This window comes from Eptatretus burgeri, chromosome 2 (genome assembly GCF_056783735.1).
Source record: "Eptatretus burgeri isolate ZD-2024b chromosome 2, Ebu_testis_v1, whole genome shotgun sequence".
In the NCBI taxonomy this organism is placed as follows: Eukaryota; Metazoa; Chordata; class Myxini; order Myxiniformes; family Myxinidae; genus Eptatretus; species Eptatretus burgeri.
The window spans coordinates 142187156-142201594 of record NC_140962.1 but is presented as its reverse complement, the minus strand read 5'-3'; the positions used below and the strand labels follow the sequence as shown (position 1 = coordinate 142201594).

The 14439-nt window shown below is 42.4% G+C and overlaps 1 protein-coding gene across 5 annotated transcripts in view; it reads right to left on the bottom strand.

The window, feature by feature from the left end:
• Positions 1–222: 222 nt before the first annotated feature.
• LOC147033373 (uncharacterized) overlaps positions 223–14439 on the bottom strand; it is a 52388-nt gene continuing 38171 nt past the window's right edge. For 2 of the 5 annotated variants that reach the window (XM_085854487.1, XM_085854495.1), the window contains one exon: positions 11188–12530. In XM_085854487.1, coding sequence (XP_085710613.1) covers positions 11425–12530 — 1106 coding nt within the window. In that variant the 3' untranslated portion in view covers positions 11188–11424. Of the gene's footprint in view, positions 3753–11187; positions 13954–14058; positions 14108–14439 lie in introns of those variants that run through there. The other 3 variants (XM_085854505.1, XM_085854521.1, XM_085854514.1) reach the window with 3 other exon arrangements.

Here is a 14439-nt window from a genome sequence, read left to right as displayed (position 1 = left end):
GGTCACCTACCCCTAATTCCAGCCCTGTGTGGAAGATAGTCTGTAAATCTGTTCTCTTCGGCTATCACCTCTTTCCAGCCCTTCATCTCATGAAGCACTCCGACAGGTGCTTCGGAGTGGAGTGCCATTAGGAAGTGAATACCCCTTACCCTGGTCGTGATGTTATACGACAGAGTAGTTGCACAAGATAATACAGAACTAAAAACTCACATCAGAGCTTGATAATGCAAGTTGTTTATTCTTAGAACCAGTCATCCAAAAATCAGATTCTCATCATCAAGTAATAAATAAATAAATAAACAATGACCAATCATCAAATTCCAGTGATAGATTGTAAAGAACAACGGAATGCAAAACGGAAGGAACGGTCATTGTAAATCGGACTTGATATCTACTTTGGATAAGTTTTTAAGCATTTTATTCAAGGATAATTTGAATACATTTACAACTGCACAGGAAGTTCTCATGGATACAATTTCTCCATAATTATAAGGTTTTTCCAGTTTTTCAATTGGCTGTACTTTCTTGTTTTGTCACGCCGTTTCAGGATTCACCCGGAATTGGAACTCGAATTGCATCTCAAATATTTGAAACTTGGGAGGAAGAAATAGATGCAGCTTTAAGCCAATTTTGCATTGCATTTCGCAAGCAAATCAGAATGTGGTGCGTTACCATTTTAATTCAAGGTTGAACATCAATGGAGATTTGGATTTATTGGGATTAATGAATGTCTTTGATATGCAAATGTACCTTTTAGACGGTGCATACTGGGCAAGTTTACACAATGATAATTATTTACTTTAACTTGAGGTCGTGTGTTTTTTACCTCTGCCACCGAAGGTGAAGGAGGTTATTTTTTCACCCCTTTCTGTCTGTTTGTCTACAGGATATCTCAAAAAGTTGTGGACGAATCCAGATGAAAATTTGTGGACAGGTTCGGAGTGTGACAGGGACAAACTGATTCGATTTTGATAAAGATTCGGATCTGGATCCGAGAATTATTTAACTTCTAAGTGATTCTTCACCATTGAAAGATAGGGCCAAAAACGACATAACACTGTAGAGCATGATATTTCAAAAATGTATTGGGCCAGATATGTTCTCGTGGATCAGGCATTACGTGGCGGAGGTATGCTCTGTACAGAGTGCTCTTCTAGTTTTAATCTGTGTCTGCCTGTTTGGCAGCCAAAGAAAATTGAAAATCATTCCAAACAGGAAACTTTCTGTTTTTATGGATGTCAAAAAGGATGCAAACAACAGGCATGAAGAACTAATGTAACATGTTCAATGAAGTGGTGTAAAAGACATAAACAACGATGGTGGTAAACTTCTGAAATGTGTGTATATTTTTTTCTACAACCTTTAAAATCTTTAATTTATTTCCATTGAATTATACACTTGAACAGTGTAGAACACAAATCGCCATTTTGCTACTTTCAAAACCCTCCTGTTTAGCAGTTTAGTACTTGGTCAAAATATTATGCCATTTTATGTCATCTTGACCAAACAATTTTCCGCTCGTTCTCTCAGCATTGGGGAATATTGAGATTCAGACAAAATGATGGCTCGTAGGAAATATAGATCGTGTTCAGACAGGCAATAAGCAAGAATCCTCAAAAGATCCTTCCTATGTCATTCTTTTTTTTTTCTCTCAAGACTGCATGGGGTAAAGTGTTCTATGAACTCTCAAGTACTGTCGGACCCTGACATTCATGGGGGATAAGTTCCTGAAAAATTCCATGAATGTCGAATCCGCGAATGTCGGGGCATTGTTTCAATTAGAAAAAGGGGGTTAGGTTCCCGGCGCTTCGTGATTCATCAAGGAAAATAAAAAAAATCCCATGAAAAAACTGCGAATACATGAAGCACAGGGCCACAAATGTAGAAACAGGTCACATTTTATGAACCGCGAATACGCGGGGTCGGGAGATAGCGGAGCTGCAAACGTCGGGGTGAGACAGTATAATTGTTTCCCGTGTTAAACGATTCAGGCCAGAATTGTGAAATCGACTCACACCAGCCTTTCCAATAGCATTCCCACAGCTCATGTACAGGTTTCATTGCCGGAGTATAAATGTGGATCTGGACTCGATCACTTTCGATTCAGTGCTTCATTCCATATATTCAACTTACTGACAATTCTGTTCCTTTTATATTTGCTAACGGTAGGGCAGTATCTTATTTTCATCCTCATTCATCGGCACAAATGGATTTCCATCGGGATTTAGTCCTGACATGGATTCAAGAAGTTTCAAGTGATATAAACTGCACGATAATAACTTCCAAGATTGGAAAATATTGAACAGCACAGCGTGGACATTATTTAGCTGACTTCCTTTGTCAAAGTAACTCTGAGGTGGAAGTCTTTGTCTCCTGCATAAACCTCATCTGTAGGAAAATGTTTCACACGTTTCACCCAACGAGCTTGCCATGCAAGGCCACCCAAATCATTTTGATCAGATGTCAAATCTTCCACTTTTCATTGTTTAAATCATTGGTCCTCAAACTGTGGCCCGCGGGCCGCGCAGCCCTATACTGCGGCCCGCGAGGACTTTCAAATCAAAACACATTTCCACGTAGCAATTTTAAAGGGGTTTACACAATACCAGTGCCGCTTACCGCCGGGAGGAATCAAATCAATTTGATTTTACCTTCCGGCATCTTGCGGCAGTATTTAAAATTAATTACACCCCGAACGGAAATTTGTTCAGAATTACAGTGCGTGAACAATCGATCGATGGAATACATATAAAATTTATTAATTAAAAAAAGAACACTCCAATAAATCCCCAAACGTTGTTTCGATTTCTCAATTTTTTCTACGATTTTTTTTTCTGGCTCACAACATCCGAGGGAGTAGTGAATGCGGCCCGTGGGATCAAAAGGTTGGGGAACACTGGTTTAAATGTTCTTTGTTACAACGACCTGAGTACTATCGAGTCTGGAATGGGATTTTATATGTCTTCTACAGGATGATAATGTACAAAACGCTTTAACACACACGGTGCACTTGTATGGACGTTCGTTGCTGTGTGTTCTCGTATGCCGCTGAAGGCCAGAAGCCTGATTAAAACCTTTCCCACAAACAGTGCACTTATGAGGGCGCTCACCATTATGAACCCTCAAATGAGTGTGATAGTTTGACGAACATGTAAAGGTTTTTACACAAATTGAACACCTGTACGGACGCTCACCATTATGAACCCTCAAATGAGTGCGATAGTTTGCCGACTGGATAAAACCTTTTCCACAAGTGGAACACCTGTACGGACGCTCGTCATTATGAATCATCAAGTGAGTGCGATAGTGTGACGACAAAGTAAAGGCTTTTCCACAAGTGGAACACCTGTACGGACGCTCACCGTTATGAACCCTCAAATGAGTGCGATAGTGTGACGACTGAATGAAACTTTTTCCACAAGTCGAACACCTGTACGGACGCTCACCGTTATGAATCCTCAAGTGAGTGCGGTAGTGTGACGACTGAATGAAACCGTTCCCACAGACGGAACACCTGTACGGACGCTCACCGCTGTGGATTCTCATGTGCCGCAGACAAGATGACGACCGACTGAATAACTTTCCACAAATTGTGCACTTGTATGAACGCACACCGATGCGGATCTCTGAAGGAACATTCAAACCGTCTTTGTTGTTTGAAACATCGGAGGTCCGAATGGAATCGCCCTCTCGATCACTCGACCCCGCGTCATCCTTGGTGGAGGGAATCGTTTTGTCCTCTTCTGATGTCTCTGCAAAAATGAAACGACAAAACAAAACAGAAATAGATAAATAACACATTTTGACGATCACAAAATCACCTTGTTGGCACGAACAGTACACTTCGCCAGGTGTACTAACATCAAGTTTCTGCATTCAATACAAAGACGACTTCATAATATAAGTATCAGACATATTGCTCAGTTGGTATGACAGAAAGCAGTCAAAGTTGTACTCACCATGTGGAGGAAAGAGGACATTTGAAGAGGGGACAAACACAAGTGCTTCGACTTGTCTGTCAATTGACAATACATCATTATGATATCAAATTGTATGATGATGATGATATCAAATTGCATGATGATATCAAATTGCATGATGATGATGATGATATCAAATTATATGATGATGATGATGATGTCAAATTGTATGATGATGATGATATCAAATTGTATGATGATGATGATGATATGAAATTGTATGATGATGATATTAAATTGTATGATGATGATGATATCAAATTGTATGATGATGATGATATCAAATTGCATGATGATCATGATGATGAGATCAAATTGTATGATGCTGATGATATGAAATTGTATGATGATGATGATATCAAATTGTATGATGATGATGATGATATCAAATTGTATGATGATGATGATGATATCAAATTGTATGATGATGATATCAAATTGCATGATAATCATGATATCAAATTGCATGATGATGATATCAAATTGCATGATGATGATATCAAATTGTATGATGATGATGATGATGATGATATCAAATTGCATGATGATGATATCAAATTGCATGATGATATCAAATTGCATGATGATGATGATGATGATATCAAATTGGATGATGATGATGATGATGATGATGATGATGATGATGATGATGATGATGATGAGCCCAGGGTAAGTTCTGTAGCCAATAGATCTCCCGGCAGCAACGCAGAGATCCCTCGCATCCAAGACGTTGTTCTCTTGCCTTCATGGAACCAGGACCGCACAGTCTTCCATAATGTATTTTATTGTGTGTGGGGTGACCTGGCAGACATTGCAGGTGTTGTTGAGTCTATATTTTACTGTAAAAGCTGTGGGTGGTAGCCACAGCAGAGGCATGAAAGGTGAACACTATCAGACCAGGGAAGTAAATTGTCTGCGTCGTCAATGGGTGGGGATTTAGTGACCAGGATACTGTTTGGGCCCAGGTTGTTGATTGTGTTTATGGTGATATGGGATTGGATGTGTGTTTTTTAAGACTCCCGCTAAAGGATAGGGGGAGGCTTATACTCTTAAGGTCTCCCCAAGTTTTCATGGCACCTCAGAGTTTCTTAGACACATATGAGTACTAAAGCACCATTAGGGGGGTTCCTTCCTTTTTTGTCTGCCAATGTCCGAGCTGTATCTCGGACCCAGTTGCGACTTACGGAATGAAATTTTACATCAATAATGGGAATAAAAAGTATACGGAGTTTATGTACTTTTTTGACTTTGACCTAATTTTTAAGGTAATGACCTGTTTAAATAATTTTTTGCTTAAAATTTTTTTTTTTTTACCATAACTCAACTAATTGTTGTCCAAATGGAACTAAATTGCCCTCTTTAGATAGCCTAGACTCTACAGTATGATGCATTTACGCTTGATTTAAATCAATAATCACAATTAAGCCCTGAAAACATGTCAAAACTCGGTATCCAACAAACATAACCGGGATCCAATCCCAAGATGGCACCAGAGATCAGGGCTCTGATATACCAACCCGGCGACACAAGGGCAACTCTGACCCCTGTGACTCCTCCAATGACATCAGTGGAGGGGAAGGGGGTCGTAGAAGGGGGGGGGGGGAAGAGAAGATGCAATGTTAGGGGGGTACATGTGAGAGAATCGTCGTCTTGGAGGAAAGTCAGGAGAATTGAGGACTTTGAGAGAGATTCAGGTCTTGCTCGAGAGTCCGGTCATCTTCTGAGTCCTCTTTGTCTTGGGTGCGTTATGCCTCCCTCTATGGCATAGGGGAAGGCTTATTGCTCTTATAGGTCGAGACCCCTCGGAGTACGAACCCACCATTTGGAATAAATAAATAAATATTCCTTCACTCTCAACACAACAAATTTCCAAACTATATATCAATTTCCAAGCTGGATCTCAGAGTCAGCTGGGACTTTCAAAATGAAATTTTGCATCAATAATGGCAATACAATGATACAAAGAATGTGTGGTTGACACGATTTTGACCTTGACCTAATTAAGGTCATGCATGACCCAATTAAAGACATTTTTCACCATACCCCGACTAATGTTTGTCCGATCGGAACGATACTACCCTTACTAGAAAGCCGAGAACAATTCACATTTAAGCTTAATTTACATCATACCCCTCTGGGGCTAAAAGGTAAATGTCTTATACCCCGATGAGTACCAAACCAGGATTAAGGTTTTTCGCCTTTTTCTGGCAAATTCCGAGCTGTATCATGGATCCGACTGGGACTTTCAGATTTAAAATTTGCATCAATAATGGGAATAAAAAGTTTGCGGGGTGTGAGATATATGTTTTTGACCTTGAACTATTTCTTAAGGTCGTGAACCAATTATAAACATTTCAACATTTTTTTTCACCATAACTCACCTAAGGTTTGTCTGATCGAAACGAAATTTCAGTTGATACATAACCTTGCCCAAGGTGCATTTACACTTCATTTACATCGTACCCCTCTGTGTTAAAGATCAAGGTCCAATGTTGGTCTGAAAAAAATGACGAATTCTTTTTGTCATTGCTGAATTTTGCCAATGTGGAATCTCAAAGATCGCTTGGCCTTTCAACATGTTCTTGCATCAGAATTGTGTACCTGCACTGACATTGTGCACCTGATTAGTGTGTTTGACCTACTTTTTTTTGGAGTAACTTAATTAACAAAAAAAACCCCCACCTTTTTGATAATAACTTGAATAATTTCCCCCCCCCCCCCAACTTTCATGAAGTTGATTTTTATGGATAGATTGTAGATGGGGACAAATTTTCTTAATTTAAACTCGATCCCTAAATGTTGAAGGTCAAGGTCAAATGGTGGTCTGAAAAAAAATGTGGCCATCACTGGATAATGGGCCATGGGTAAGTCGTAGACGATTGCTAAGGTATCATCATGATGATACCTTGACCATCACTTTGTGATCGCAGATATCTAGTTCGTGTCTTGTTCTCATCTTAGTCTTGATCCTCAGAGCATCAGTATCTTGGTCTTCACCTCATCTTTGGTCTGGACGCCCAAACCGAATGGTCCAGGGATCGCGCGGTGCTCATAAGCTTTGCCGTGGTGTGCGGTGAAACACAGCAGCTTGGAGACACGTAGAACGGGACCAGCGCTGGAGTGAGAAGGACCAGGACCAAGAGAGACTGTGAACCAAAGCTGTTGGGGGCATCGGCTCAGCTGAACTGATGCAAGGTGTGATGGTTTAATCATAAAATGCATGATGTGACGGATTATGAACATTGTGCACAGATTATGCCAAAATTGCTGGATGAGTTTGGTTGGTAAGAAAAACAGGCCAACTCGATTTTGGTTGAGGACCAGGAGAGGACGAATTAAGAACCTATCATCACCTCCACCACCGAAGTTGGACAGAGGTTGTTTTCACCTTGGCCTTTCAATATGTTCTTGCATCATTGCATCATTCTCTCCCCCTCCCCCCTCCCCATTGTAAATAAATAAATACCCCAATTGTTCGATGTTTCAGCTTGTTCGTGTCTATTCCTTCATTGACTGAACATTGCTGCGTGTTGGAAAATTAGCCAGGCCATTGCCGTTGTAATGGGATATTTGGGACCGACGGATCTCGGCGATAAAACCGCTCGGATCGCACACGGAACGAGTACGCTAAGCGGCTCGTTCCGTACGGGAGTCATCGAGGGTGAATTTCCCTGGTAGGTTGGACCACGTGGATATTTAGGTAAATTGAAATTGGCAATCGACCCTACCCCATGTGGTCTGTCTATTGGCGAACTTCGGTCCAAAAAGTGACCCGTACTTTCCCGAGAAGGTACGATCTGAATTCCGGGCGATCAGTCGAGCCGACTCTGCAGCTCCATCCATCTAGCGGTCGTGCTCGCGGCCGACCCCGCAACAATATAGCACGATATCTCAAAAAGTTGTGGATGGATTTGTATGAAACTTGGTGAACAGGTTGGGTGTGTGACCACACCGAATTGATTCGACTTTGGTGAAGATCCGAATCCGGATCTGGATACGAGAATTATTTAATTTTTGAAGTGATTCCTCACCATTGAGAGACAGGGCTCAAAAACGATTTACAGCATATTTCAAATATACCATCAGAGATGGGGAACCCCCCCCCCCCCCACCATTGAATGAAAAAGGTCATACATATTCCAGATAATGAGGGAGGTGAATTGGAAACAAGACACCATTTGGTCATCATCTCGAAAAAGTTCCCCAGGGGTGAGGAACGTAGGAACCAAAAATAATTGAAATCAGATAAGCGGTTTTCCATTTATTACAAAAAACATTTTTTTCAAGATGGCCGCCCTAGTCGGCCATCTTGGATCTGACCACGCCCAAAATCAATAGGGTTCTTCCTTTTCAGGTAGTACATGTGTGACCCAAATTTCAAATCGATATGGCAAACAGTTTATGAGTTATCACACTCACAGCTATAAATGTTGACGCCCGGACGGACGGACGACCCTGGTGACAACAATATCCCCCTTCCGCTACACGGCGGGGGATAAAAATGTATTGGGCCAGATATGCTCTCGTGGATCAGGCATTACGGGCGGAGGTATGCGCTCTTCCATGTGCCATTTTGTTGCTTTCTGTTCTGTAATTAGTGTTTGAATCCTTTCAACTATGTCTGGTGCATTGGATGTTGTGTTTGAGGTTATATCGTTGTCTGTTAAAGGCGTGTGATTTCTGGCATGTAGTTGGGGTTGTAATTTTTAATATTTCCCTTTGGAATGTATTCGGTAGCTGCGGTTGTAATGATCATATTTAACCGTTTGATGTGGATGTCAATGCTCGTGATGTTGTTGGAATTATTGTTTGGTATCATGTTAAAAAATTATGTTATATTGCTTTTTTTTGTTATTGGTGAATTTTTTTTTTTTGCTTTGAGGTCTCGAGCTGTGTTTATGGTAATGATTATAGATAGGTGATCTGTAGGGAGTTATTATACTGTTCTCAGCATGGTTGTGATCCATCCATCCATCCATCGGGACCATACTCTGTGCAGAGCGTTGCTGCTGCCTAAGCAGTCTCTGTGGTTATTGGGCACAATCCTGGACGGGTCGCCACTCCGACACAGGATACCACCAAGCTGGCACTCATTTTGCCGACCTCGGAAGGATGACAGGCAGAATCAACCCCACCTGGCATTAATTCAACAGCCGAGTGGGATTTGAACTTTGGATCCTGGGATCCCAAGCCCACCACCCGAGCCATGAAGCCAACACCAGGCATTATGGTTGTGATGAAGAACAGAATGTTATGTCTATTGATGAGTGAGAGAGACAGAGACAGAGACAGAGACAGAGACAGACAATGGTTTGGCCTTTGGTGTTTGATTGGTATACCAAAGCATGTCTTTGGCGTCAAAGTCCCCTCCGATGATTTTTTTTTTTTGACATTTGCCGTAAACAAGGCTGAGAGCCACTAAATGTGTCGGGCTACAGAGAAAAAAAAACTGGCAAAATCTTCACCAAAATCTAAAATAAGAAAACCTCTTCACAGGACCACTGTGCAGAAGGGGGTAACTAGTCCAGGTGGAAAAATAACTTTTCTTACCCACATTGAGTGTTTTTTTTTCTCTTTTTTAGGAGACACCATCTCCATAGCGGATGTCTGTTGGTTCCCTTAAGGGAGCTCATCCACCCTTTGTCAGGTGGCATTTTCAGTCCTGGCAAGGTGTTACAGTCACCCTCCCCACTAGCAAAGCTCGTCGCCGACAACCCGACCGATGGTACATCACATCCTTGGATGATGGTATTTGGGAGGAAGCAGAGGTTCTGCAGTTGAGGTGAGTATTTGGTTAGTACAGTGGGGGATGTGTCTGGTGGTATGTAAATGTTTTTGATGTTTGTGTGTTCTTTGTTACCGGTTTTAATTTTGAAAGCTCGAAGTTCGAGTGTGTTGTCTGGAGGTAGAAGGGCTATGTGAATGTTGTTTGTGAGAATGAAGTGTTTAAGTCACATGGTCTTGCTGATGAGGCCGTCTGTGTTGTATCGGAGGATATCAAGGTAATATGTACGTTTTTGGGTTTGATGCGGTTGGTTGCGTGCAAGTGGTCGTGGTGAACGAGATGGATTTGATGAGGGTGGTGGTAATGCATTTGGCATTTGTGTAGCTGCGTCATTGTTTGGGTCTGAGTTTGTATTCAGCAAAACGCTGCAGCCACAGGTCCTTGTGTGTGTGTAATCTGATAGTTCACCAATAGCAGTGCAGGCCAGATGGAGCCATGCACCACACCTCGTGTATGTGGACGGAACCCCCTTTGGCCTTCGAGCTCGTGAGGCAAGTTTTACACGTTGGGAAAGTTTAGATTGTGGTAGGCCCCGACTTCGTTTATATGTTTCCGGATAGGAGGGGGAGAAAGTGAAGGAGTTTGGGGGTCATTCCCCAAAGAGGAGAAAAGGTTTGTTGTGGATATATCATGCGTTTGTGAGGGTGATGATTTGAATGTGCGTGTGAGGGATTTGTGCGGAACATGAGAGTTAGTGGAGTGGGCTGGTCAACGGGGACTGATCAGCGCTCTGAGCTCTGCCAAATCTGGGCAGCAAAGAAAAGTGTAAAAGACTTGACCCGTCTTGCATTGGAGGGTACAGCCACCGGGAAAAGGCATCCCAGCTCGTTGCTCATTATCGTGTTTAACAAGATGGTGCAATTTGGCACACTTTCCCGAGAGCTGTTCAACCTGGATTTGATTCTCTGCCCGACTATAAACTGTTGCATTGGTGCTTCACAGGCAGGACGTTGAATCACACACTGCACCATTCAACATCAGGTGTCAAACTGTGTTGTAGGCACATGACAGACTAATCCGTCTGCGAGCATTAGTTGGAGGGTGTTAAATTTCCCACGTTGTCTCTCGCAATGAGTCATGTCCTGGAACCTGAACAAATTAATGTCTTAAACAGCTCCAATCCGACAGCTGAAGGGGTGTGTAGCATTGGGATTCTCATGTATGTACTATTTGTGAATGTCTTTCGAGGTGTGGGGGAACTCTGGGAATGGTTTGAAACAGCAACAGGCTTACCTTGGGTAGCCTTTCATGCTTGCTTTATGCAGCTTGTTTGGCCAGAAGAGCATGGGATGAATCATACATATATGCCTTGTCTTATTTGTTTTTTCATGTACATGTAGGTCAGTATAGATCTTTGTGTTGTTTCTTTTCTTTCTTTCATAATCACATGGTTAAAAAAAAAAAAATTCATCTTTTTCAAACACATCCACACATTCATTTTCTTTCTTTCATCATCGCATTGTTTATTCAATTTCCTTATCTTTCTCAAACATCTAAACTCAGATTCATTTTCTTTTCTTTCATATTGAAAATGTATTCAATGTGTATTTATTCATGTATATTATTGTCATTACTTTGATTCTTCATTTCATAAGAGGTTGCTTCGTTTGCATCGTTTAGAAATGTCCTGCATGGAAGTAAAACATTTCCCTTTACGTTTCATCCATCGATATCGTGGTGGGCTAGGCAGCTGTGCATGTAGGTCTGGGTGTGCTTAAACCAGCGGGCGCACTTTTCTTGAGTGATGGCATCAAAATTCTGCCGAGCTACCTCTTGAAGAAGCTGACATCTCCATTGCTGCAAGTTCAATCCTGCTTGGTGGGCTGCGTCTCTATCTCCAACTCGGTGCTGCCATTCTGGGAGGGCAAGATCTCTCTTCACTGAAGCCTTGAACACAGAATGAGCAATCTCCGTGCAGTTGAGGAATGGGGAGTATGGAGGGAGCAACTTCAGTTGGATGTTTGGGTAGGCATCCGGTGGGAGTTGGGCCTGGACGTGTGGTCTTGCATTATCGTAAATAAGGAAGACAGGCTCGCCAGCGGGAAACACGTTGGCACATTCACGGGCCGTATTTGCAAGAAAGCCCTCAAAACTTTGTCTCGTTACCGTCTCAAAGGCGATCTGGTAATGGACGAGGCCAACCTCCGCGCATACAGCAAACGTAATGTTGCAGTTACGTCCTCGTTGTCCGTGGACAACGCGTCTTGCCGGAAGTCCACGCGGGGCTCTTCCAAATGAACGCCGTGTCCAAACATTGTATCCAGTTTCGTCAATGAAGACGCAGTGGGCAACGACACCATGCTGGAGAAACCATTGTGCATACTGCATGCGCTGGTCAAGCACGCGAGGTGAATTTCGTGCATCAGGTACGTCTTCGGTTAGTTTGAGAGTCAGAAGCATACCATCAATGCTTCTGGCAATGGTACTCGTAGATACATGGGGCTTGTTTGGCAGAGCGGCTTGCAAGTTTTTCTTCATCTGAGTCAAAGTCAGAAGGGGATTGACATCGAGGAGATGCTGCAGACATTGCCGCATGTCGTTATCCATCTTCGCGTTGTGTGCTCCTCCCTTTGGCAGTCTTTCTCGTCGACCAGTTCTCAGATAAATTGAGACAATCGATCTTGCTGTTGCTCTGGTGATGCCTAGATTGTCAGCCAATTCGAGATAGTCCAGCATGTTGTTTTCGAAGGCATCAATGAGCCTATCCCTGTCTACATCGGAAACCCTTCTATAGTGACCACGGGCTGCCATTGCTATTTGTGAATCTGAAAATGAAGAACCAGCCTACTCATACAAACACAAAGAGATGTGTAATGTCTTTCTCAATATTTCACAGATCTCAGAAGATATATATTCTCTAAAATAATGTTTGTTCGTGTCATAATATGTCTACACATGCAAATGACATGTACGCACTTTAGGTCGGAATTTGAAAGCACATATTGTGAATTCCAATGCGCATGCATGAATTTGAATGTCCAAATAGCAACACCTGCTGATTTGAGTGAAATTCAATGCAGTTCTTGAGACTTTCAAATTGACTGCAGTTTGAAGGAAATGAAATGCTGAGAAAATGAATTTGAACAACCGATTTAGATATTTGAATGACGACATCGAAGGGCATTCAACTTCAAATGAGACCGAACGATCGTGCACTCAAATTGAATGGCAAAAGATGAAAATGGCCAGGAAAACCCACAACAAAATATTTACAAGAGATACTTTTTGATGCAAAGGTCTCATCTCATGGAGGAGATAAATGGCAAAGGCCGACGCGTTTAAAGACGACCAAAGGGTATGACCGGAGTGGACGTATGAGAGTTGATCAAAAGGTTCGTATTTTGACCTCGAAGGAATTTAGATATCAGGTTGAAATTTTTCCTGCCTCGCATAAAACTCTTTCTGGGAGTGTGTACCAAATTTTATCGTTTGCCTAACATTGTTTTCTTGTTTTTTTTGACAGGCATTTGTGTGAAGCATGTCAACAGAAAACCTGAAAATGGAGAGATCTGAGATGTGAACTGTCATCCAATACCTCAATTTGAAGGAGGGTACGACTCCGCAGGAATGCATGCGAACATGCGACAGACATTAAAGGACTCTGCTCCAGCTTGTTCCACTGTTGTCAAGTGGTGTGCCTAATTCAAGCATGACAGAGCTTCACCTGAAGATGCGCAACGGTCCGAGCGACCACCGACGACGTCGGTTTCTGGGGAAACTGCTGGAAAAGTGATGATCTCCTCTTGAATGATCGTCGAGTGGGTATCATCTCTGCCTCCCAATAAATTATGTCACACTACCTCCGCGGGCAAAGTCGGAGCATCCGTTTTCTGGGATGCTGAAGGTCCTGTGCTTGTTAATTACCTGGAAAGAGGAGTTAGCATCACAGGTAACTATTATGTACAGTTAATTGGGAAATTGCATCAAGCAACCAAGGACAAGATGAGGGAAGTTGCGACGTGGTGCGCTGCCTGACCAAGACAACGCGCCCACCCACACGTCTTCAGTTGTAATGGCTGCCATCAAGGATGTAAGATTTTAATTGCTCGAACACGTGCCCTATTTGCCAGACCTTGCACCCAGTGATTTACACTTCTTCCCAGAACTGAGGAAACACTAATGATGACAGCTCACACCCCCACATTTCTCCATTTTCGGGTTTTCTGTTGCCGTGCTTCACACAAATGCCTGTCAAAAAAACAACAACAACAACGACAACAACAATGTTAGGCAAATGATAAAATTTGGTACAACCTACCAAAAAGTTACATTAGAGGCAGGTAAAATGTCAACCTGATATCGAAATTCCTTCGAGGTCAAAATTCCAACTTTTTGATCAACCCTTGAACACAAGGAGGAAAGGGATAACAATCAATCGTCCAGAGGGGAACAGAATTGGAAATAATCAGCATTTGTGGAAGAGATTGTGGATGTGCATGGTTGAGCGAAAGTGGTAATGATAGGCGGTGCATTTGAAAGACTGAAGCGAAGAGGATGAGATAATAGACACAGGCAGTGTATGCCACAATCCGGAGAATAAGGGAACAAATCGATGAAGGTGGACAACCAGCTTGGACTCTGGGAGGTTGAGGAGGTGAGGATTTCTTAAGGAATGCACATGATCTGTGCTAGTTATGGAGGGCAGTGACAGGAGAAGGCAGGAGGAACAAGAGC